This window comes from Triturus cristatus, chromosome 3_1 (genome assembly GCF_964204655.1).
Source record: "Triturus cristatus chromosome 3_1, aTriCri1.1, whole genome shotgun sequence".
In the NCBI taxonomy this organism is placed as follows: domain Eukaryota; kingdom Metazoa; phylum Chordata; class Amphibia; order Caudata; family Salamandridae; genus Triturus; species Triturus cristatus.
In genome coordinates, this window is record NC_140583.1 from 22,055,409 (window position 1) to 22,082,078 (window position 26,670).

Genomic DNA, 26,670 nt, shown 5'->3' on the forward strand with positions numbered 1-26,670 from the left:
TAACTCTGCCCCAGAGTTCCTAATTCTGCTATCACCAAGATGGCATACTTTTAAATTTCATATCCACTTCAGGTAGCCCACCTTAGGGGTGGAATTAGCCTGAGGATAGACACGCCACTCTGATCACCGATCCAGGTGCCAAATGGTCCCTGATCACAGGGGTTGACAACCCTTCACCTCAGAGAAGCCAAAGGCGGTGGGCTCTTTGAATCTCCCTACCTTGGAATGCTAATTTTTAGATCATCCTGTTGGAAATAGGGTGTAAACACCTTCTTCCAGAACACGCTTTATTCCTGACCTCCTGAGTGTAGGCGCTCGCCCCTGGGGTGGGTGTCAGACACTAGTTTGTGGTGGCAGACTTGTCAGAACCAATGAGCCAGCACACTAGTAGTTGGTAGGTTTTCAGGGGGCACCTCTAAGGTGCCCTCTGGGTGCATATATTAATTAATCGCTGAACCCCCTGTGGACTAAATAATACAAGAGGTTTGATACCAAACATGTTTGATTTCAGTGAAGCCATGTTGCTGGGGGACTCGTTTTTGACCGGTGTCCAGCACATGTACTTAATGACTTTGGTTACTTGCATTGGTAGTAATTAAAGTGGCCAGCACAGGGACATTTCTGCTCATGCAGTTATGTCCACACATGTAGTATAATGTTCTCTGTCTTGGGGCTGTAAGGCATGCTTAATCTATCCGGTTTTAGGTTTAAAACTATAATAACTGATAAAACCCCACCGAAAGAAAAATAGCCATCACCGGTGTAACTATATAAACACTGAAAAAACAACTTTGCAACCACAAACTAAGTGCCATTCAAAGAAAGGAGTAGATGAAAGTCATTTTTATTTATTCCTGAAGCAGCCAATACAGTGCATCTTTGTTATACAAGGCAGCAGCAAGAAAGACTGGGCTAAGGTTGTTCTGCTTGAGTTTTGTTGTTTAGGGATGTCACTAAAATATTCTCTCCTTCCTTCTGCTTTTTTCAGTTTTGTGGTCTTTGATCTAAAGATGCAGTGTTTCGAAGCATGTTTTAGGTCGTATTCAGTTATTCTAGAACTGTAGAGAATCAGGAAATCAGTCCTATTTGATATTTTGGCTACATTTGAATAACCGATAGGTAAAATGGGTCTGGTTTCATAATATTTCCCAATATGTACCATCACATTTACCCACAGAGAATGGGTGAAATCTTTTGATACAGCGGCCCCCATTTCTAGTGAGTCGGTATTGATTGTAGGTGAATTGCCAAACACCCCAGGCTTTAAACATTCAATTCAATGCAAGGTGTAGTGACAGGTATATGTGAAAAGAATGTCACCAAGTCTCTGGGATAGTGGTGAAAACATGACACCAGACGTTGGTAAACATGGAACGAGGTGTCACTTGGATTGCTGCTGGAAAGTTCGTACCAAGTTCAATAAAGATTGGAGTGATATTATTTGTATTAGCAGTAATTCAGCTATGTGTATGAAAAAGTTGTATGATGACCTGTCAAAATCGATACCTGAGCTGAAGTGCTTCCCTGTAAGAGATCTTTGTCACTTGCTAGAGTGTATGCTGAAAGCATCTTTACAATCTTCAGAGTTAATGAAGAATGCTATTGACTTTGTAGTCTATTCCGGTACACTTTCGTTATGCCCAGAAACTAAAATGCAAATATTTCTCATTTTGTGCTCAGTCATCCTAGCTGTGTCATTTAGCCAATGGTTCTCAGTCCTAGAGGCTGTGAATACCATATTATCCATGTGGCGACCGTTTACAGAATCTTTGCTTGGCGATTATGCCAAAGTCAAGAAATGTGATAATTTTTGGTCCCATAGTGATGTGAAAAAGTAGTCTACTGCAAACTTAGGTTTTTACAGGAAAACAGTACTCCTGTAGTGGACTTAATCAAAATACTAGAGTTTGAAAATACCCTTGTCTATCAAGTGTTCAGTGTAATTGGTGTAGATGTGAAACATCTCCTTGAGAGTAGGCTGGGCGACACTTTTAGTGACTTTGGCACGGCAACATTCTCCATATTAGAATTTTTGCCACTTGGTGAGCAAGGAAATGTTGAGGAGTGATTCAGGAAATTTTATTTTTCAGTCTATGGGAAATGGCTTGCAATGATGCATACAAATGTCCCTTCACCAACCATAGCATTTGAAGTTAACAAAGTCTCCCTGAGGTGCTCTGCACAAGTTCTTTATCCCTTCTGATTTTTCTCCAGATTTTGAAAAGTACTGCTTCATTTTTGAGCGCCAAAATAACTGAGGGCAAATGTGCCCAATTTAACGCATATGCAGAACATGTCTTAGACAATCACAATCTTAAGGTGCACCATGGCATGGGAAGCTGTCTCATTGGCCAGAGTTAGCAAATTGTGTACTGGCTGTTTTGGCTTTTGCGTCTTAAGTGCTAATGTGGAGGGCCTTTTCACAGAAAGTTTATGTAGGAAGGAAAGAGCCAGCGTGCATGAGCAAAGACTTTCTAAAGAAGTATTGTATGGTGTACTGCAATATGTATGATTTGTAAAAATGTATTTGGACCTCATATACCCTGAACACAGGCTATCGATACACATGCACTATAAGTGCATAAAGCAAGCAATTAAAAGCAAAACTTTGCATAAACAACGGAAAAAACTGTTTCTGTTTTTATGACTCAAATGTGTAACCACTGAATACCCCACCAGAATTTACAAAAATATAGAAACTAAAAACAGGAAAGCCTAGGCATTCTGTAGGGGTGACGTACCTGCCTTGCATTCAGTGTCTACAGGCAGGGCGCACATAACTGTGCTGCGTTTTCACTTTTGTCTGCACCAAGACATGAAGCCTGCAATTGCAGCCTGCATGGGTTTGTTTTTACTATGGAAAAACTTGGTTGCCCCATTGACTAGCACAGATTTACACGCTGACCCCTCAGCTATGCTAACTCTGGAATGGTGCTACCAAAGAGTCCTCCAGTGGATCAAACAACTTGTTACATTAGGCCTGACTTGACTCTCCGGTCGAAATTAGTGTAACAAGTTGCAGTGTGCAACTTTATCAAAGTTACCAATTTGTTGCCTTTTAGTCTCCTGTTCCCAGACTGGTTGCACACTGGGTCCAGTTTCTGGCACAGCTTTCTGCACACCTAGGGAGGCATGCTAATGACTTCCAGGGAAGGATAAAATGGGTAGCTGTTCCGGAAGGTGCCTTCATCTCTTTTCTACTAGAAGCCACCTGGGTGTTGGCCCAAAAGGCGAGTTGCAAAGGACAAGCTGCCTTTGTAGGACACATGGGTAACACTTGGGAGAGAGAGGGGCTGCTCCATTGCTCAGGCTGACACTGGGGACAGGATGGAGCAATCCAGGTCCAAACCGGTTTTCCTGGGGCTTGTAGCTCATTTAGTAGCCACAACTGTGGATTGGGCAAGGGAGTGCCACAAGCTGGGAGAGGGGTTCTGATATATTGTTAGTGGGCAGAATGATGCAACCTGGGATGCCCAGAAGCCACACTTCACATTAAGTTGTCATCAGGTTTGAGGAAACCTGGTAGCCCATTGGTTACTGTGAGTAAATGGGGTGTATTTGGTGTGGTTGTGCAGCCTCGCCAAGTAATGCGCTTACCATCCCTTTTAGGTCTAGCAGGTTTAGTCTGTAAAATCCTCAGCTTAACCATGGGTAGCTGTGTCAGCAATGCTTACACAGAGTAACAAGTGTTCAGCATTAAACAGCAACAAAACCATGGAGGAAGAAATCGGCACAACACTTGAAATCCGCCGCCAATCTATAAAAATAGCCTGTATTTTTATAAGAATTCTGTAAGAAAGTGGCTCTGTATATACTGTTCCCAAATAGGTACAGTGTGCACAGAGTCCACAGTCCCAGAGGTTAGATATAACCTTACTCTCTAAAGTGGTAGCTTGGTCGAGCAGTAAGGCAGGATCAGAGGCCAGTGTAAAGCATTTGTTGTACACTCAGTCAGCAAATGGTCTCCCACACTCAAGAACTGAACTCTAGGCCAATGGTTTTGTATAAAAATATATAGTTTAATTTTAGAACCAACAATGGGTATCAAAATATACTTTCTCAGATTTTAGATGCTTTAGATAAATACTTTCAATCGGCAATAGACTTTTGAATGCAACAGATAGTTGTTGAAATGGGCAACACAATTTCAAACACAATTCTACATTGAGCTCAATGGTAATTTCTTAAATGCAATCAGGGCTCGACAAATTCACCCGACCGCTCGCATTTGAGAGTTAGACTAATTCAGGACGAGCTATTTTTAGGTCCTACTTGCCCTTACTGGCGAGTAGGAATACAAACTGACACTTGACCTCTGCCTCTGAAAACAGGGGAAATGTGACAAGATAGCAAGATTTAAAGGCATCTTTATTGCTCACAAAGTAAATGAGCAATAAAAATGCTTTTAAATCTTGTTAACATGTCACATTTGCTCAGCTTTCAGATTAGAGGTCAAGTGCATTTCAGTTGGGTCGAGATTTTGTAGGTTACTAGACCTGCAGGTCTAGGGCATTTTTAATGATTTTTCGAGCCCTGGCAATTGATGACTTATTAGATCACTTTTCTTACCACAGGACTGGATGCTAGATTCAGTCCTGGGACATCTCCTGTAAACAGTTGAGAAAACGTTTTGGTTACAGTTGTGATTTTTAAGGAATATTATTGTATTTTAAAAGTTGACACTTTGAAACTTTTTCACATAGAATCACCAATGTTATCCTATGGGAGGAAATTCACTTAGCAGGTAAGTGGGGTTATGGTTACTTTTTCTAACTCAGTTTTGGATCCTGGATCCAGCACTGGGGCATCTCCTGTAATCAGTTGAAAGAATGTGTTTTTGTTATACAGGCGATTTTTAATGAATATTTGTAAGTTTGCAAAATCGACACTCAGAAGAAATTCTGGTGAAAACCAGGCAATGTTATCCTATGGAAGGAAAATCAAGTTATAGGTAAGTACGGTTGTAATTACTTTTCAGGGTCAGTGCTGGGCACCAAGATCCAGCACTGAAATCTCTCCTGATAACAGGTGAGTCAATTCGTTTTCGTAATTCGGCTGATTTTTGATTATATTTTAAAGTTTCAAAACTCGACACATAAGAATGTCCAAGTGAAACCTGTCAGTGTTACCCTATGGAAGAAAAGTGAGTTATCGGCTTTTGGGTAAGTACTCGACTGGCAGAGTTATGGTTCTGGCCATAGACTCGAGGGGGGTGGTTGGGGGGGGGGGGGGGGTCTCCCAGGGTCAGGTAAGTACAGTTGTTACACCCTCAGCGGCACAGGGGCAGCTGGGTGCAGAGTGAGTTAGGCCCCGTGTTATCCTATGGGAGGCAGGGGGCCTTTGGTTGGTGGCTTTGGGATCTGGGCTCCCGGTCACTTGCTCAGGGCAAATGGGTAAGTAGATTAGAGTAGAGGTTGCACTGCCAGGGGCACTCGGGTGGCTGGGTGCAGGGTGCTTTTGAGCCGTCGGGCGCTCTATAGATTTCAATGGAGAAGCTCAAGAATGAACAAAGGCTGCAAGCTCTGGGACGAAGATTCTTCAGGTGCAACCACCACTCCGAGAGGCAAGTTGGGTAGTTGGAGGATAGGTAGGCACCCAGGAGTTGGGCACAGGGGGTGCAGGGGTGCCTTTTGGTGTCAGGAAATCTTACCCTCTGCTGGTCGCGGTTGGAGGGGTCCCTGGTTCTGCATGCATCAGGAGCGTCTAGGTGGGTCCTTTTGTGCTTGATTCGGGGTCACAGTCGCCGGGGGGACGTCCTTGGGGTCTTTGTCCACTCCAGCACAGGTCAGGTTTGGCGGGTGCAGGGTTCGCGGTTCCTGGCTGATGCCAGAGGTCAGTTACTTGCTTTGAGCAATACCACTGCTCGTGGGAGTCCCAGTTAGTGAGTCACAAGGCAGTCTGGTCCTCCGGGGTTTTTGAGGTTGCTGACCTCTGTAGATGCCGGTATTTAGCAGGAGCAGGTTTGAGGGTCGACAGGCTGGTAGGGCTGGGGCCAAATCCGTTGGTGTCTTCCTCTTAGCAGCTGCCCGGCAGGTCTTGTTCCTTGTTGTTCTTTCTTGTTTTGGAATCTGGATCTGAGGAAGGAAGGTTCAGGGTGCCCCTGAATACAAAATTTAGTGGCTTTGCAGGTAGGTAAAGGGCATGGACTAATGGGGCGCTACCCTGGGGTGGATACACCCCCTATCCCGCCACTCTCCTGTGGGAGGGGGGGGCAGTAGCCTAATCCTGTATGGGCAGGGCTCCCCATCTACAAGATGGCGAGAGCCCGGGGATGTGCTTCACCTCGCCTCCCCCACCTGAGGGGTGGGGTTGGCAGAGGCTGGCACACCCCATTTCCTCACTTAGCTTTTCCCGCCGATCTACCCGCCAGAGAGAAGGTCAGAACCAGTGGGGGCCAGTTGCTGAGTACAGCAAGTGGCCTGGAGAAGCTCACAAAGGCGGCATGCCTTTGAAGCTTCCCTTGCCCATCCTAGGGGAGGAGACCTAGCACCTCGCCCAGGATGTGCATTGTTGCAGGCCCAGGAGAGCGGATGGCTCTCTACCCAGGGGTCCAGCAACATGTCTGCTGTGTGGCAGCCTAGGCAGCCCCTCAGACAAGACATGGATTGTAGGTTAGGTTCAAGGGGCATCTCTAAGATGCCCTCTGTCGTGCATTGTACATTAAATCCCACACTGGCATCAGTGAGGGTTTAATGTGCTGAGAAGTTTGATAACCAACTTCAGTCTTCAGTGTAGCCATCATGGTGCTGTGGAGTTTGTGTTGACTATCTCCCAGCACCATATACTCTTTAATGGCAGCACTGCACTTAGTGCCCAGGAATGGACCTGTGTACTGTAGGGGCACAGGGCTCATGCACCTGTACACACACCACTGGTATAGGGCATCCAGCTAGGGGGGTGGCTGATGTAGTTCAGGGCAGTGTTGTGGGCATGGCACACAGGGATGTGTGCCATGTCGGCTGTTTTGTTCTGCACCAAGACACTCTGCCTGCAAAGGCAGTGTGTGTGTCATGGTACAGGGCCTCTAAGGGTGGTGCAATAAGTGCTGCTGCCCTTAGGGGCCTTCTCTGCTCACCAGGCCCTGGGTACCTAGGGTACCATTTACCAGGGGCTGACATGTGACCAGAGATGCCAATTGGTTTTGGCTGTTAGGCAGTTTTTAGGGAAGGAACACAGGCCCTGGGCACAACAAGGAAAAGTGCATTGGTTATCAGGCAAAAAGTTGGGGGGTTACTGAAACAGAAACCCCCTTACTTACAAATTCAGACACCAAAACAAAGCCACTGGACGGTTCTAGATACATAGATTTTACAAGCTTTGGCAAAGTTAACTAATTGGACACCTTTTATCTTTGTCAAAGAGCCAAATTGTTAATGCTGTGTTATGTACTATGGGGTGACCAACTCTGACAGTGGGATAGTTAGGAGTACTAGTGAGGTCCTCTAGCAGTTTCCTTCACAGGAGAAGCAGTCCAACAGTTCCAGGCCATTTATTCTCGTTTTAATGGATTCCTATAGAGTGGTCCTGACGCAAGGGATGCTGGAGATCTTGGGATGCTGTGGGTGCGACGCGGTTGGTAAGGGTCTTCCTGCTGGGATTTCTTGGTACATCAAGATGGTGAGGTGGCCTGGTTGCAGAGTGGACGTCCCATGAAGTCCTCTCCGGTCTGGCCGAAGTCCAGCCACCACTGGATTACCAGCCGCTCTGTTGCGGTCACAGGCTAATCTTTCCTGGGTCAATTACTTTCCTTCTGAGGGTCCCAGCAACTCTCCAATAGCACTCCTGAGTTTATTGAACTTGGGTGCAACTCTGTGCGTCTTGTCTTGGTCCTTGGTGGTATGCAGTGGGGCTAGCGGCTTGAAGACTTTATGCTGCCAACTTGACCCAGCATTCTTCAGCTGTTGTGTCCCTATGCTGCGAACAGGAGGCTTTTCAGGTGGCCTTTGAAGTTTTTTTGGCTTGATTGGGCTTTGGAGACTATTACCCCATGATGAGGAGCTGCCAGGCACAGTCCCTCTCTATATTAGCCAGCAGGTGCAGTACTTGTCGGTGCAGCATCTTTGGTGGTCCGGCGGTGCAGCAGAGTAGTCCCCCCTTCCACGTCGGTCGAGATCTGAGTTCCAGATGCCAGGGGTGCCCCTGTTTATCTTCAGAAAATGCCCTGCAGGTTGGAATCGGTTGACCACATTTTGAGAAGTGTGGCATCTGGCTATCACCGGATGAACCGTTCTTCCCACTCAAACATGGCAAGACGTCTCTCGACACTCCGCTTTCTATACCACTGCCAGAAGTGTGGCTATCAAAAGGCTACACGCCCCTTTAAATACTAGTATGACAACTGGCTTCATCTCTCCTATGCCCAATGCCTGCTTCCCTAAATAATAGTGCTCCTCTCCCAATTGTTACCCATTTTCCCTTCAGAAAACAACTTTTCCTTTAAAGCTCGCCTTTTGAGCTTACACCAGTGTGGCTACCTGCAGGAGGAAGGTAACTCCTCTCTCCTACACAGGCCCCTATTTTGCCCTTACCTCGATGTCATTAGCACGTCTCTCGAGGAGGTCCAAGCAGTCTGCAGGAAAAGCCCATGTACATCAGTAAACGGGCACTGGAAACATTGGGGAACAAAAGTGGCTACTCAATTAGAATTTTCAGGCGTTCAAGTAGAAAGAAAACCTCTTCCATTTAGTTGCTTGTATTTTGTGCAGAGTATTTGCACACACTCCAGTTTTGCAGCCAACACGTGTTTCACCCCTTGCAATGCCTGTGTGACGGTGGCTTTCTCAAGGCTTCTGTAATAGATTACCACAGATGTGGTCCTAATCAATCCTGTTAAGTCTGTCCTGGATAATTCCTGTTTTCGATTTTCAATCAGTCTTCGTGATCGGGAAGCGATATAGTTGTCTCTGCTGTCCCACTGTAGAAAACACGGTTTCTCCGGCGTCATGCTACCTGCAGGAGAAGCCCCGTGTACATCAGTAGACGGGCACTGGGTGCCTTTGGCAACTATAGTGACAACCTTTTGAGTTGTACTTTGTACACCAGTGACATTAATTTTGATTTAGCCATTAAATCTGATTGAATGCACTGATTCATTTGATACCAAACAGTACCGACCTTAGTAGTCACATTTATAAGTTAGCAGCGCTGGGGTACCAGTGTAACTGTACTTGGCGATGAGGCTACTATCCTTTCCACGTGAAAAACAATTGAAGATTTTTACTGCTAGATCAAGTAAGAGTACATGTTCCTCTTAACATACAGAACCCTGCCTTGGGGCTAGTTAGGCCTGCCACAAGGGTGACTTGCATACATTAATAACCAGCATTTGCAATGCAATAGGTCTCGCATTTGCGAGGGTTTAAGCTATTGGAATGGTAAATGACACTGCCTTTTATCTGTTTTGATTAACTCATAAATAAAAGGCATGGTCATTTACAATACCAATAGCTCAAACTCTTGTAAATGCGAGACCTATTTCACTTCAAAGATGCGGCCGCCTTTGTCCTGTACTGCCTGGAAAGTGAAAGCGCGTATGGAGGCTGAATGTTGCAGGAAAGCATGTTGTGCCTTCAGTAGGATAAACTCATGAAAGAAAATAGCGCTTACAGACTAAATAAGATATACTGTGCCGCAACAGAAGTAAACATTATTCATGGCAATATCTGGTACCATGGCAAGCAGATTAATATGTGCACACACGCATGGGCCGAAATGGTGACGCCGGTCACTGTGGTGAGTAATTCCGGTTGAAGCGAGGATTTCAGGCGGGGCTCCTGCGTGTTGCTGCGCCAGTGACCGGGTGAACAGGACCCCCTGCCATGGGAAGCATGTGTGCAGCGAGCAGTGAGTTCCCGTGAAGTAGCATGCTATGCGTCTGGGGGAGGGGGGGAAAGTGAAAGCAAGCCATGGCGCGCTGTATTCACATAAGGATAGATGTGCACGCCTACGGAGTAGGGGACAGGAGATGTGCACATCGCGTGTCTGTACGTGCGTGTTCAGTGGCGTGTTCACATTTCCAGTCTGTACTGCGTGTGCACATCTCCTGTGTCCCTTCCGAAGCAAGTCAGTAACAATAGTTCTGTAGTAGGGGATCTCTGTGTATAGTCATAATCTAGTGAATAGTCCCGCCCATGTGCGTGGACCCCGGAGCAATAAAAAATTATCTCTAAAGGTGACAAATCATGCAGACCTGCATACACCTTTAAGAGAGAATTTAATTTAAAGACAGATAATGCCGCCTATCCCACAGGCCACACTGTCCAGTACTTCAACTAGAATTCCACCAACATCCACAAACAGCACTGCCTGGCCAGCTTTTCTCCACATAGGATAAAACCCTGCCTCTACCAGCAAAAGCCTCTGGAATGATAGAGAGGAAGGAGTGGACAGACAAGCCCCATAGGCTGCCATTATGTGGCTTAAAACAGGATACTGTGCCTTTAAGAGAACTTTCCAGATTTCCAGAACTTTCCCCAGTATCCCAGAATGCCCAGCAGGTCCCATTTACTTTCAGTTCTTTTTTCCGGCTCCTGCTAGCAGGACCCTGGAGCATTGAGCTCTCAAGGGTTTATTGTAGTTTTGTCAATTTTTGTCACTTTTTCAAGTGCTTAGTGGCTGGTACTGTCAACATGCCTGGCTTGTTCGACAAGTGCCCGGAATGTGGTCGAAAGAAGGCTAAAACTGATCCACACGAGGTGTGTATAGGTTGCCTTCCCCAGTCCCACGTGCCTGAAGGCTGTGATATCTGCCACTCGTTCTCTGCCAGGACCCTGAGGGACAGAATGAAAATCAGGCTTCAAATCATGGAGGAGAGAAGGCTGAAGGCACCAGGTGGGTCTGGAGGGGCTGATTTGGCCCATACTGAGGCCTCTGGGGGGTTCCCCAGGGGCAGGAAGACCAGTAAGCGTTCCCACTCCCCGTCGACGTCGAGGGCGTCAACGGCGGCGTCGAGGAGGATGACCACCATCTGTTCGCCGTCTCCCCAGGGCTCTGGGGAGAAGCGGCGTCGACGTCGAGGGACCTGAATAGGCCGCCGTCTACTACATCGGCGTCTTCGGCGACGACGCCGACTACGGCGCCTTCCAGCAGTCGGCGTCGAGATCGGACCCGGTGTCGGCGCTCGCCGTCGGGGGGAGATCGTCTTCGCCGTCGGTGAAGAGGAGACGGTCGACGTCGCCGTCGAAGAGAAGATCGCCGTCGAGGCGCGGATCGCCGTCGAGGCGCGGCTCGCCGTCGAGGAAGAGAGTCATCGGGATCGGTGTACTCTGTGGTGTATACGCCTCCTCAGATGCCTCCGCCACCTCCGACTCCGCCTCCGCCAACACCACCGCCGCCACCACCACCACCACCTCCACCACTGCCTCCACCACCGCCTCCTCATCCGCGGCCACTGCCTCCGCCGCCCCCACCTCGGTCGTTGCCACGCACTCCATTGGGACTGCCGGCGGTTCCCCCGCGGTCGGTTTCCCTCCCGAGGTACCCGACTCTGCCGCAGGGGACTCCGAAGCCACGACGCCCGCGGTCGCCGGGACCGGCTAGACCGGCGGGCAGACCGAAGCCGAAGAGGTCGCGCTCCCGCTCTCTCAGGAGGAGAAGATCACAGAGCCATGGACGGTCATCGTCGGACTCAGGACGACGCCGTAGGAGGCACAGGTCCAGGTCGCACACGCGATCCTCGACCAGAGATTTTTCCCCGACGCTGTCGGACTTGCCGGGGACTAGGGTGGACGATTTGGTCTCTTTCCAAGAGGTGCTGTTGAGAGGGGCAGCAAAGTTGGGTATCACGGTGACGTTTCCAACACCCACGACGTCCGTGATATTCGAGACACTTCATAAGAAACATCTGTCTCGCCCTCTACTGCCCCTTGTACCAGGACTGGTGGAACCCGCGTTGGAGCTGTTCCTCACTCCCGCGGTGACGAAAGCCGCCCCCTCCAGGCTCATGAAAAAGTATAGGGCCCCATAGTCGGACCCTACCTTTTTGAGGGTGGACCCGAAGCCGGATTCGGTCATCGTGACGGCGGCGAGGAAACAACATGCGACCGCCCCTTCATCGACGGTTCCGCCTGACAAAGAGAGCCGCTGGCTGGATTCTGCGGGCAGGAAGGTGTGTGGGATCGCCGCCACCACCATGAAGGCGGCGAGTGCAGGGGCTTTGTTGGGCCGTTACGACCGGGCCCTGTGGGAGTCCCTGCAGCAGTATGCGGACCTGCTGCCCCGGGACAGGAAGGAGGACTTCTTGGAAACAGTGCGCGAAGGCATGCTGGTTTCTAATCAGGTGATCGGCGCGGCGGCGGATGTATACTTGTTGGCTGCCCACGCCTACTGTGATGGCGTCCACCAGCGGCGGCATTCGTGGCTGCGCCTGACGTCCCTCAAACCAGAGGCGCAGCACAGAGTGGCCAACCTGCCCTTTTCGGGGGAAACCCTGTTCGGGAAACATGCGGATGATGAGATTGCCCGCATGAAGGCGGAGGCGAAAACCCTGACGGCCGTCCGGTTGGAGAAGGCAGAGAAGAAGCGCCCGTTCCAGCGGCGGTTCGGGTCTTCGGGCAGAGGGCGTGGGCAGGGTTCGGGACAGCAGCAGCACCAACAGCAGCAGTTCCGGAAGCCCTTCCAGAAGCGCCAGAGGGGTAGAGGAGGCCAGCAGGCGACTACCACTACCAAGGGCCCGGCCGGGTCTCGGCCCTGAGCGGCTACTTCCCCCTCAACCGTTACCCACTCCAGTGGGGGGAAGCATTCAACTTTTTCCGGCAGAGTGGAGAAAAATTACTCAGTACAAGTGGGTGCTGAATATTGTTTGCAATGGATACAGTCTTCGGTTTATCAGCCCGCCTCCAGCGATTCCGCCGGTCAGCTCTCGGTTCCAGCTGAGAGAGCTCCAGGCGGAGGCAGTAATCTTGTTGAGAAAAAAGGCGGTAGAAAAGGTACCTCTGTCTCAAAGGGGAAGAGGTCTGTACTCTCGGTTCTTCCTCGTTCGCAAGAAGGACAAGAACGAGTTCAGGCCCATTCTGGATTAGCGACAGGCAAACAAATGGATTCGCAGAGAGAAGTTTCGCATGCTGTCGTTGCACCAGATTTACCCTCAGCTGCAACGGGGAGACTGGCTTTGTGCCATAGATCTACAGGATGCGTACTTCCATGTGCCCATAGCACGGAAGCACAGGAAGTTCCTGCGATTCCAAGTCGGCGCCAATCACTATCAATACACAGTACTGCCATTCGGCTAAAGTCTGCGCCCAGGACCTTCTCGAAGTGCATGGCGGTGGTGGCGGCACATCTGCGAAGGAACAAGGTGTTTGTCTACCCGTATCTGGACGATTGGCTGATCAAGGCTTCATCCTTCTCGGAAGCGCAAGATCACTTCCGATGGACGTGCGCTCTCTTGCACAAGCTGGGGTTACACGTCAACATGTCCAAATCGGTCCCGACTCCGGTCCAGTGCATACAGTACCTGGGAGCCTCCATCGATACGCGGTCAGCAAGCGTATCTCCTTCGGAGGAGAGACGGTTATCACTCCTTCGGAAGGCTCAGGACTGCCATCGACGACAATGAGGAAGGTGTCTTCTCTACTGGGATCGATGGCCTCCTGTATCTTCCTCACGCACGGCTATACATGAGACCACTGCAGGAGTGCTTGGAGGATCAGTGGGATCAGAGGACAGGCTCTTGGGACGACAAGATACGACTGTCGCTGCATGCTCTTCAGTCTCTGAAGTGGTGGTGTTCGGCGGAAAACCTCCTCCTGGGGGTTCCCTTCCACAAGGACATTCCCACGACGAGTGTCGTGACGGATGCGTCTCTCCAGGGCTGGGGAGCGCATTCCGGGGACTTGCAGCTTCAAGGAAAGTGGTCTGCTTTGGAATCGACGTACCACATCAATTTCCTGGAACTCAGATCTGTCTTCCTGGCACTGAAGGCCGTCCTTCCAGACCAACTCGCTGCTGATACAGACGGACAATACAACCACGATGTATTACCTCAACAAGCAGGGGGGGTCGAGATCGCGCACTCTGTCGCAGGGGGCGCAGGTGATCTGGCGCTGGCTTTTGGCCCGAGAACTGACTATTACGGCCACGCATCTGCCAGGGGTGCAGAATGCTCAGGCGGACGCCTTGAGCAGGCTGATTCAGGAAAACCACGAATGGGTCATAAACGACGAAGTACTAGGAGAAGTCTTCGCAAGGTGGAGGACTCCAGACGTAGATCTGTTTGTCACCGCCGAAAACAGCAAATGCCGAGACTTCGCATCCAGGTACTACCAGCGGGGGACGCTGGGGAATGCGCTATGGATCGATTGGTCGAACAGCTTTCTGTACGCTTTTCCACCAATTCCCCTTATTCCGGCAGTGCTCATCAAGCTGTCCCAGTCCAGGGCGCGGAAGATCCTGATCGCCCCGGAGTGGCCCAGGCAGTGGTGGTTCACGGACCTACTTCACCGGTCTCTCCTTCCTCACATGCGGTTGCCTGCAGGCCGGACCTTCTCACGAAGTTCGGGGGGCGGATGGTGCACCCCAACCTCTCGTCTTTGAGTTTGGCGGCATGGCTCCTGAAATAGTGCAATATGGCCATCTGAATCTACCAGACGATTGTATGGACATACTGAAGGAGTCTAAACGACCTTCCACTAGGACATCCTATGCTTACAAGTGGAAGAGGTTCTGTATCTGGTGTAAGTCCAAGAACTTTGATCCGACGACATGTAAGGAAGATGTCATCCTTCCGTACCTTTTACATCTGGCGCAGTCTGGCCTTAATTTCCATTCCATTAAGGTCCATCTGGCTGCTTTGACTGCTTACAGGAAATGCCCTTCACAGACTTCCTTCTTTCAGATCCCTGTGGTCAAGGATTTTTTGGAAGGCTTGAAGAAAGTATTTCCTCCTGTCAGACTTCCCTCGCCTTCCTGGGACTTGAATGTGGTGCTGTCCAGACTGATGAAGGAGCCTTTTGAACCCATTCACAAGGCTTCTTTGCAGCACCTATCCTGGAAGGCGGCGTTCCTAGTGGCCATTACATCGGCCCGCAGGGTGAGTGAACTTCAGGCATTATGTTGTCAAGAACCTTGTACTGTATTTCATGCTGCTAAGGTTGTGATGCGTACTCACCCTAAATTTCTTCCTAAGGTTATCTCTGACTTTCATGTCAACCAGACTATAACTTTACCTACGTTCTTTCAGAATCCCTCTTCGCCAGCGGAAAGGTCTCCATTCCCTGGATGTTCGGAGGGTGTTGAAATTTTATCTGGATAAGACCAAGGATATTCGTAGGTCTGACCAATTGTTTGTTAATTATGGCTCAGTCAGGACTGGTCTTGCGACCTCTAAGCAGTCCATTTCTCGGTGGATTGTGTCCTGCATACAATTGTGTTATCAAAAGGCTAATAAGACCTTAGGGGGTAAGCCTAAGGCTCATTCCACCAGGGGCAAAGCTGCCACGACTGCTTTGCTGCGTAATGTTCCGATTGCGGAAATCTGCAAGGCGGCCACTTGGAAGTCGGTCCATACCTTTGCTGCGCATTACTGTCCGGACACGGATGCCAGGGCAGATGCTCAGGTTGGGCAGGCTTCGCTGCGAAATTTGTTCGCACAGTAGTGGTAGTGTCTTGTGTGTTCTCCACCGCTTTTGTTGTGTGGGGATGGGCTTGCCATTCTATTCACTAGATTATGACTATACACAGAGATCCCCTACTACAGAAGGAGTAGTTTCTTTTCTGTAACTCCAGTTCTGTAGTAGGGGTATCTCTGTTATAGTCATAAGCGCCCGCCCTCCTCCCCGGTGGAGAGATACTTATTCATATGTAGAATGCTACAGGTCTGGCGTGCTACGCCTTCAAAAAGAACTGAAAGTAAATGGGACCTGCTGGGCATTCTGGGATACTGGGGAAAGTTCTGGAAAGTTTTCTTAAAGGCACAGTATCCTGTTCTAAGCCACATAATGGCAGCCTATGGGGCTTGTCTGTCCACTCCTTCCTCTCTATCATTCCAGAGGCTTTTGCTGGTAGAGGCAGGGTTTTTTCCTATGTGGAGAAAAGCTGGACAGGCAGTGCTGTTTGTGGATGTTGTTGGAATTCTAGTTGAAGTACTGGACAGTGTGGCCTGTGGGATAGGCTGCATTATCTGTCTTTAAATTAAATTCTCTCTTAAAGGTGTATGTAGGTCTGCATGATTTGTCACCTTTAGAGATAATTTTTTATTGCTCCGGGGTCCACGCACATGGGCGGGACTATTCACTAGATTATGACTACAACAGAGATACCCCTACTACAGAACTGGAGTTACAGAAAAGAAACTACTCCATCTCGCTAGCGACAGCGCTTTCTCGCTGCTTCGCTAGGCGAGACCTAAAAAGGGAGGTTTTGACTTTGCAATTACTTTAAATGGCAAAGTTGAGTTAGCAGATGTAGGAAGCTGGCTCTGTATATGTTATGCCACTGAGTGATTATACCTTGCACGAAGTCCAGAGATTCCGCCAGAAGGTTACAGGGCTCACTGTAAACCCAAAGTACTCTATTAGTGGTGGTGTGGGTTAGCAGCCTTGGGCCTAACACAGGAGTGTAAAACATTTATTGCACAAATATTGACCAATAACTGACACCACTCCAGAAGTATCTCCACATTAATTTTAGAAAAATAAGCTTTGCTTGAGTTATTTTAAGACCAAGATCTTCGCAAAAACATAAGTTTTTTTTTTCCTGGAAAAATACAATGGTCTTTGAAAAGTCAACACTTAGTGCAATTTCCAAACAGTTCAATATTATCCTTTGCAGGTAAACAATGCGATTTCACAATAAGTAACCAGCTTACAGTTCTAGTTTTTGGGGTTTAAGATCAGCAGAGGGCAAGGTTCATGTAAGCACAAAGTCTCCACCACCAGCGGCACAGGGGCGGCTGGGTGCAGAGGTCAAATTCGGTGATGGTCCTAATGCTTTTCAATGGAAACCGGTGGCGCTTGAAGCCACACTGCTTGCATGTTTGCAGGGGCCAAATTTTGGGGTTTAGAGCAAGCACAATGGCCACAAAGCAGCACCAACTATACACCACCAGGGGCAGCAAGGTGCAAATAAAGTGAACTGTGCCCAATGCTTTTTAGTGTGGAATTCGGTTTGACAAACCGGCTGCATGCGTCGAACCGAAGGCTGCACAGAGATAACCAGTGACCGCAGAGGTAAGTTGAGGTGTTGAGTCTCGGGGAGCTGTCTGTTCAGCTCGCCAAGGGACTTGGGGTGCAGGGGTGTCTTTTGATGCGTTTCTTCTCATCTGATCGCGGTCAAGGGAAACTTCTGGATTCAGTCTGCAAGTATCGTTGAGTCCAGGAGGGACCAGTCTACACAGGACTTGTGGTCCGGAATGCTGGGGAACCTGTTCTGGATGGGTGTGCCACCTGGAGATGGGCAGGAGGTGTCTGGTGCAGAGTGGTCACAACTCACGGTTTTGGAGATCACCAGAGTTCTTTGTGTAGATTTCCTGGGAAAAGATTCACTGTCCTCTGGATTTCTGGTCTTTGTGAAAGAGTAAGTAGTCTTCCTTGAGTTCTGGAATTCGCTGGCTGTAGGACAGGCGCAGTTTCCTTTTGCAGGTCTCTGAAGCATTCGACAGGCCGGTAGGGCTTGGGCAGTCAGTATGCATCTTCAGGCTTCACTGCACAACGTCGTCTTAGTCCTTCTTTGGTAGGCAGGAACTAGTTTCCAGGTCTGGGGGAGCCATCTAAATACTAAATTTAGGGGCATTTTAATGAAGTTAGCAAGAATAGCCAACAGGTACCTTATCTGGGGTGACTACATCCTCAATTATGCCACCCTTCTGTGGGAGGGGGCATGGTCCAAGCCCTTGATTGGAGGGGTCTCCCCATCAAGATGACAGGGACTGAAAGATGTGCTTCACCTCGCTTCCCCCACCTTGGGGGTAGAGTAGGCAGAGGTGGATACACCACCTATTCTTTCTAGGTTTTTCCGCCAGTTTCTCTGCCTAAAGTGGGGGTGTAAACCATGGGCTGCCCTCTCCTGCTAGCAGGCCGGGGGGTGCATTACAAAGACAGCAAGGCCTTTGAAGCTTCCCTCTTCGAACCCTGTGTCTGCCTGGGGGAGGAGATGTGACACTTTAGCCCAGTATGTGCATTGTTTCTGGTCCCAGAGAGCAGAGGCTCTCGTCCCAGAGGTCCAGACACATGTCTAGTGGTGGCAGGCTGCGTACAGCCAGTCTGTGACCTAACCTGGGTTGGTAGGTTTTCAGGGGGTTCCTCTGAGGTGCCCTCTGTGTACATGGTTCAATAAATCCCACACTGGCATCAGTGTATGTAAGGAAGTGGGTTTCTGTTGCAGTAACCCCCCCACTTTTTGCCTGATAACTGATGCACTTTTCCTTTTTGTGCCCTGGGCTCCTGCCAATAAGGTGCCCAGGGCCTGTGTGTCTTCTCTAAAAACTGCCTAACAGCCAAAACCCAATTGGCATCTCTGGTCACATGTCAGCCCCTGGTAAATGGTACCCTAGGTACCCAGGGCCTTGTGACCAGAGAAGGCCCTTAAGGGCAGCAGCACTTATTGTGCCACCCTTGAGGCCCTGTACCCTGACACACACACACTGCCTTTGAAGGCTGAGTGGTTTGGTGCAGAACAAAACCAAGAGTCGATATTGCACACATCCCTGTGTGCCATGCCCACAGCACACACTGCCCTGGCATACCTCAGTCCCCCCTCTACCTGGGTGCCATAAGCCAGTGGTGTGGGCACCAGTGCATGAGCCCTGTGCCCCTACAGAACCCAGGTCCATTCCTGGGCACTGTGTGCAGTGCTGTCATTAAGAGTATATGGTGCTGGGAGGTCGTCAACACATACTCCACAGCACCATGATGGCTACACTGAAGACTAGGTTTGGTATCAAACTTCTCAGCACCGTAAACCCACCCTGATGCCAGTGTGGGATTTACTGTAAGATGCACGACAGAGGGCATCTTAGAGATGCCCCCTGAACCTAACCTACAATCCAAGTCTTGTCTGAGGGGCTGCCTAGGCTGCCACACAGCAGACAAGTTGCTGGACCCCTGGGTAGAGAGCCATCTGTTCTCCTGGGCCTGCAACAATGCACATCTTGGGTGAGGTGCGAAGTCTCCTCCCCCAGGATGGGCAGGATACGCTTCAAAGGCATTCCGCCTTTGTGAGCTTCTCCAGGCCACTTGGTGTACTCAGCAACTGCCCCTACCAGTTTTGACCCCCACTCTGGTCGGAAGACTGGCTGGAAACCCCATGGAAGGAAAGGGGGTGTGCCAGCCTCTGCCAACCCCACCCCTCAGGTGGGGGAGGCGAGGTGAAGCACATCTCCGGGCTCGCGCCTTCTTGAAGATGGGAAGCCCTGCACAATCAGGACTCTGCTACTGTTCCCCTCCCACAGGAGTGGCAGGATTGCGGGTGTACCCACAACAGGGCAGGGACCCATTGGTCCCTGCCCTTTACCTTTACCTACCTGTAACGCCCCTAAATCTAGCATTTAGGGGCACCCTGAACCTTCCTTCCTCAGATCCAGATTCCGAAACAGCAAAGAGCCAAGAAGACCTGCCGTGCAGCTGCTAACGAGGAAGACACCAAATGCTTTGGCCCCAGCCCTACCGGCCTGTCGACCCTCGAACCTGCTCCTGCTAAGTCCCGTGGCCAGCAACCTCACAAACCCTGGAGGACCTGGTTACCTTGTTACTCTAAGCATCTGGGACTCCCACGAGCAGTGGCTCTGCTCAAAACAAGTAACTGACCCCTGGCATTAGCCAGGAACCGCGAACCCTGCACACACTGCACCTGCCAAGCCTGGCCTGTGCTGGAGTGGACAAAGACCCAGAGGACATCCCACCGGCAACTGTGACCCCGAATACGACACCCAAGGACCCACCTCTACGCTCCTGATGACTCCTGCAGCCTCAGAACCAGGGACCCCCCCCCCCCCCCCCCCCCCCCCCAACCGCAATCAACAGAGGTTAAGATTCCCGACACCAAAAGGCACCCTTGCACCCGGCGCCCTGCGGCCCCCTGTGCCCAACTCCTGGATACCTACCTATCCTCCAACTACCCAACTTACCTCTCGAAGTGGTGGTCGCACCTGAAGAATCTTCGTCTCCGAGCTTGCAGCCTTTGTTCGTTCTTGAGCTTCTCCATTGCAATCCATTGAGCGCCCGATGGCTCAAAAGCACCCTGCACCCAGCCGCCCGAGTGCCCCTGGCAGTGCAACCTCTACACCCATCTACTTCCCCATTTGCCCTGAGCAAGTGACCAGGAGCCCAGCTCCCACAGCCGCGTGGCCTGTTAGCCAGCAGCCACTAACCAAGGCCCCCCTGCCTTCCTTAGGATAACATTGGGCCTAACTCACTCTGCACCCGGCTGCCCCTGTGCCGCTGAGGGCGTAACAACTGTACTTACCTAACCCTGGGAGACCCCGGAGTCTATGCCCAGAACCTTAACTCTGCCAGTCGAGTACTTGCCCAAAAGCCGATAACTCACTTTTCTTCCATAGGGTAACATTGACTGGTTTCACTTAAATTCTTCTGTGTGTGTAGTTTCTAAGCTTTAAAATAAACTCCTAAAATCAACCGAGTAACGAACGAAAATACTCGCCTACTATTAGGAGAGATCCCAGTGCTGGATCTTGGTGCCCAGCACTGACCCTGAAAAGTAATTACAAACCATTTTACCTGTTTTTCTTCTAAGTGTCGATTTTGCAAACTTATAAATATTCGTTAAATCGCCTGTATAACCTAAACGCATTGTATCAACTGCATACAGGTGGTACAGTAGTGCTGGATCTAGTATCTGACACTGAACTAGGCCTGGGCCAAAATTCCGTTCCGTTTGCGGAAATTGCGATAAATAATACATTCTCGCGTGCGCGCGATCGCCTTACCTGAATACCTGCGTTCGCCGACAAGTTTTCCCGATCCGGTCGCGTTCTCCACGAGATGTTGGATTGTTGGTAGCCATTTGCGCTGTCTCGCGACAGTTCGCGCCCGCAGTAACGTCATGCGTCGCGCGATCACGTCTTTCTTCTTGCGATCATGCACCGCGAGACAAGTGAAAACCAGATGGCCGCGCCCGCGAGCAACCGCATGGGTAAGTTGGCGAGCCGCGACCACGCAGAAAATACCGCGAACGGGCGGGAAAAAAACTTCCGCATCTTCGCGATATCTCCGCGTGTTTGCGGAGATTTTTAACATTTTCGCGATAATTTGCGAAAGTGAATTTCGCAAATTCCGCCCACCCCTACACTGAACCCGAAAAAGTAACCATAACCCCACTTACCTGCTAAGTGTTTCCTCCCATAGGATAACATTGGTGATTTGATTAGAAAACGTTTCTAAGTGTCAACTTTTAAAATAGTAAAATATTGCTTAAAAATCACAACAGTAACTAAAACGTATTTACTAACCTGTTTCCAAGAACTGTCCCAGTACTGAATCTAGCATCCAGTCCTGGAGTTAGAAAAGTAATTCTGAAAGTAATTAATTGCATTTAACTTAAAATTCCCATTGAGGTTAATGTAAGTGTTTGAAATTGTGTTGCCTATTGCAACAAACTAACTATTGCATTCAAGTCAATTGCCTATTGCAAAGTATTTAACTAAAGCATCTCATTCTGAGAAAGTATATGTTGATACCTATTGTTGGTTCTAAAATAAAACCTATATTTTTTATATAAACCATTGGCCTAGAGTGCAGTTCTGGAGTGTGAGACCATTTGCTGACTGAGTGTACAACAAATGCTTTACACTGTCCTCTGATACTGCCTTACTGCTCGACCAAGCTGCCACTTTAGAGAGTAAGGTTACATCTAACTTTAGCCTCTGCCAAACCTCTGGGGGCTTTGGACTCTGTACACACTATCTATTTGGGAACAGTATATACAGAGCCACTTTCTTACAGTGTGTATTTATTGAGAGGAGTAGTTTCGTACTTATAATAGCTAAGAATGAACTTGGATATTGAATGGGCATGTCTGCTGGCTGTGAAGCCTGCTAGAGGGGAACTTGCGTATTCCTTAGGCGGTGCTAGTTGGCATGGCACACAGTGTGCCATGTAGACTTTGTAGTTTTGCCTGCACCAGGCCATGTGTGCTGTCTTCATGGCCTAGGTGAAGGGTCCCCAGGGTACTATTCAGTCCCAATGTCCTTGGTACCATTTACTAGGGACTGAGCTTAGAGGGTGCCTGAAGGGCCAATTGGTGAATTGTTTTAGGGACGTAGCTCTGGCACAGGGGACCTGGTTGTCGGGGACCCAGTGCACTACAATCAAAACTATTATCAATTTGCAGGCAAATGTGGCCGCTAACCATGTCGAGAGGCTTTCTATCATCAGTTTTAAACTGCCCTTCCCGTCTGGAAGGACTGTCCTGCTGCACAGTAGAACCTGCAAAGAGGGTGTGCAATGGTGGATTGTACCTAGTGCCTAGCAAGAGTTACTGTGTTGTGTCTTGCTAGATGAGTAGTAGTCTTCAGGGCCCAGTCTAAGCCAAGAGACTCCAAGGGCCATCTGATTGGCCTCCTATTTGCAGCATAGGGGTACAACAGCTGAAGGCTGCTGGGGTACGTAGGTAGCCCAAAGTCTTTAACCCACTGCCATTATTCGCTGTGCAGCACCAGGAACTGGCGTGCAAAGTTGCACCTGAGTTCGCTGAGCCTAGGAGTGTTTGAGTGCAGCTCACACCTCCAGAGCATGAGTTATCGACCAAGGAAGTATTGGCCTTTGACCGCGATACTGTGCAACTGGTAGTGCAGAGGTGACTGGACATCTGCCAAGACCAAGAGGGCTTTGAGGGAGGTCAACCCCATTACCAGTGTCACCTAACCCCCTTCGTTGACAGAGGAGTAGTCTCTGCAAAATCCCTGTTTAACTCCTCGCATCCACAGCATCCTTTGAGCGTCCTTCATCCCTTGCATCAGGGCCACTTCCGTAGGAAAGCCATGGACTATAGACTGCTTCACTTGATGAGGTAACAGAGACCCTTGCAGGTCCCCCCTGACTGACTCTACTGGAGCTGGTCATCTAACGTGACTCCAAGTGATCTCATTAAAACTTGCCTAAAGTTTTCGCTGTCAAAATCGTTAGTTTGCCTGTTTGTTCGCAGTCAGTGAAATGGTTTGATGTATGATACCTTGAAAATTCTATATCTCCCACACCTGCCTGTGAATCTTTTTTTTTTTTTGTTTGCTGTAATGTCTAAAATACATAGATATGCAGTCTGTTTTTATACATTGGTGTCAGATTCTTCGGTGCCTTGTCTAATTCGTCTTCAGTTTTCGTGCGGTCCACAAAATCGAAGGCTGCTACCACTGCATTGGCTGGCGGAGTGCCTGTCCTAGATATGTCGGGCAGCTATGCTGGCATCAGTTTGGGGTCCCGAAGCACTACTGCTTTGCCAAACAAGGCCTTCAAGGTGGACATTTTGCCCTCATCTCCAGGACTTTTTAGTTTGAACCATTTGAAAGACCCACCACCTTGAGAGGTTCTGCTTTAGTATTATTCAGAAGGTGGGGAATCCACTGGTTAAAGTATCCATCAGAAGCTAAAGATACTTAACTTTGCTAACTTGTTCTAGTTGACAGTCTAGCCACAAATTCTTCACTCCCCCACGTCCCCCCCCCCCTTTCTGTGGCATAGTCTAGTCTATCTAGGAATCTGCCGTTTCCTTTTGCTGATGGGCTCTGCATCTGAGGTTGTGCAAATGTTTGTGAAAGAAATGCACATTTGTATAGATTTGTGTTCTTATATGCAGCTCAGTTCCTCACTTCCGGATTGGAATGACCTTTACACCAAAACATGCCACTCCACATACGGCCCACATGATCACTGCTTTTGAGTTTTCTGAATCCAGTCTGGCGCCTAGGGCTGCTGTTACAGGGAGTTTCCACAGGAAAATCCTTCACCAAATGCAATTGACTTGTTAATGGATTTCATCTTTTCGGGGAATGTCACTGGATTGAATGTCCCGATTGAAGATGAAAAGCCATGAAAGGGTCTTCTAAAGTGCAGCTTTAATTTTGCACAGTGGGATTTCTGCTTCATTTTGTTAGTTGTCCTTTTCTACTCTAGTGTCATGATTAGTAATTCTCTAGTTGATGTTTCTTAATCTATCACTCCTGTAGGTTGTGCCAACTATTTTGGAGAAGTTTAAGGAGAAGAAACCTCATGTGGTTCAGGCCTTGCAGGAAGCCATTGATGCCATCTTCCTGACTGTGAGTAAATAAGTCATGTGTTAATCTGATTTTTAGTATGGTTGACTATGGTATCTTTCCTTGAGTCTTCCTACATCCGCCTTAGCAATGTTCTTTCTTTTTCTTGCAGACCACGCTGCAGACCATCAGTGAAGATGTTCTCGCTGTAATGGACAATAAAAACCCATCCATCAAACAGCAAACCTCTCTCTTCCTTGCTAGAAGCTTTCGCCACTGCATGGCCTCAGCCCTGCCCAAGAGCCTGCTGAAGCCCTTCTGTGCTGCTCTGCTCAAGGTGAACATGAGCTTATCTGTGGCGTAGTTCAGAAGAGAGCTAAGGCATTGCGTGTAGTTGGAGAAGCAAAGGTCTTCAAATGTTGCATTATTTTGTTTTTCTTTCGATGTAGATATACCATCAGGGCTTTGGTAACACCTTAGCTGCTTATTTCCAATCCTGGCTAAACCAGGTTTCGAAAGTTGGTAAGCCTGCTTATGAGTCCACTTTAAGTGAGAAGTAATAGCCAAGCCTCAACTCTCCGGTCTAAGACATGTGTTCATCGCATACTATCTGTAGTTTCAGCTTGAATGTTTAGGCTAAAGCCCCTCCTCCCTTGGCTTAGTAAATTTGTGCCAACCAGCCGTGGAGTTAGACAGCCCTGCTATTTTCCTCCTGCTTCTGAAAAGATGCCTTCTCTCTGGGCATTGCTCCCATCCTTTTAACCCAGGGGATGCAGTTACTGGTGGTATTAGCAGCATGTTTGGTTAAAGGAAAGTGTAGAATCCCATAATCTCTTGCCCTGCATTGTATTCCCTTTATTGTGGAAACAACCACATTGTGAGTGTATAAATCTGTAGTAACTATATTGCAAAGGTGCAAGATCCTGAGGAAAGACCGCCCCAATCACCCTGGAGGAGGCCTCGCCATTGTCCACAAAAGCTTCCTCCGACTGACAACATCCACCCCGAACGACGCCTCACCCCTCCATGGAGCACATCCATTTCCAGATCCAACCCATTCTCAGAATGACTACGCAGAACTCTCGCTTAGACCTCCCAGACCGTGCTCCCTGTTCACAAACACCATCTCAGACTATATCACACCCCAGCCTCAGCGGACTACACATTGCTCGGAGACCTGAACTTCAGCTACCCCAACTCCACCGCCCTCCTAAAGAACCTCGCCAACATCGGACTGAAGCAACTCCTCACCACCGTCGCCCACATGGCATGACACACCCTCGACCCCATCTTCGCCGGAGGTAAAATTCACTTCAGCCGCACTACGCAACCCCTCTGGATGGACCACCCCAGTCAATTTCTTCTCAAATCCCACAAAACAAACCGAATGCCCTGACCGGGTGGATCTCTGCCACCTTGGACAACTTAGCCCCAGTTAAGTTAGTCGGACCCCCCAGAAAAACTCAGTCTGCCCCTGGTTCTCCGAGGAACTTAAAGCAGAAAAGAGTAAATGTAAACGGAAAGATTGCCGTTGGAGGAAATATTGCCTTTGGAGGAAATATTGTCCTTTGGCTAAATTGACTTACAAGGAAGCTCTAAAAGATCTTCATAAATCAATGAGGAGTGCTAGAAGTGACTACTTTGTAAATCGGATTAATACCGCAGAGATCTCCTGCAAAGAAGTTAATGGAATAGTTAGCTCTTTTACTAAACCAATATCACTTGAAAGTAAGATATCACCGTTGCTGTGTGCTAAACTGTTGGATTTCTTTGAGGAAAAAATCTTGAAGCTATACGATGCTTTCACGACCAGAATGTAAGCTACTGAATCTGAAGCTATGGAAACCCACGCTGGGGAGGTTTCAGTCTCCGAAATTCCCTCTATCACTCAACAGGAATCCGTGGCTGAGATCCTGAAATACAAATCGGGGTTCCCAGAAGATCCATGCCCCCTAAACTGTGGAGCGCACTAGCCCACAATCCCCCCCTAAACCTCTTATGGAACTGCTCACTTGCCACTGGCATCTTCCCGCTGTCCTGGAAACATGCCCTGCTCTTGCCACTCTTTAAGAAGCCCAAGGCCGATCCGGGTGACCGAAACAATTACCGCCCAATTTCACTTTTGCCATCACCTGCGAAGATGCTTGAAAAATTGGTTCAACGTCAAATTACCAATTTAATTGGCAGACGCTGCATTTTTCACAAAACTCAGTCTGAATTTCGAGCGGGCTTCAGCACTGAGGCAGCTTTGCAGAAGGTGACAGTCTAAATGTCGGGTGACACAGGAGCCTCAGCAATGCTAGTGCTGTTGGACTGGTCCACCGCCTTTGATATGGTGGAACATCTAATCCTACTTGCCAGGCTTAAATGTGCAGGACTGGAAGGGACGGCTCTTGCCTGGCTAAAGTCCTATCTGAGTGACCGCAAAGGGTCACTCGTCACCAGTTTAAGTCAGTAGCCAAACCTTTACGGTGTGGGGTTCCACAGGGATCGGCATTTAGCCCTTTATTATAACATATCTGGCTTCCCTC

The 26,670-nt window shown here is 49.0% G+C and overlaps 1 protein-coding gene across 7 annotated transcripts in view; it reads left to right on the forward strand.

Moving 5' to 3' along the window:
• The window catches only part of CKAP5 (cytoskeleton associated protein 5), a 1,152,983-nt gene that overhangs the window by 258,891 nt on the left and 867,422 nt on the right, over positions 1–26,670 (forward strand). For all 7 annotated transcript variants that reach the window (XM_085646654.1, XM_085646649.1, XM_085646653.1 and 4 more), the window contains exons 10-11: positions 24,113–24,202; positions 24,312–24,476. In XM_085646654.1, coding sequence (XP_085502780.1) covers positions 24,113–24,202; positions 24,312–24,476 — 255 coding nt within the window. The remainder of the gene's footprint in view (positions 1–24,112; positions 24,203–24,311; positions 24,477–26,670) is intronic.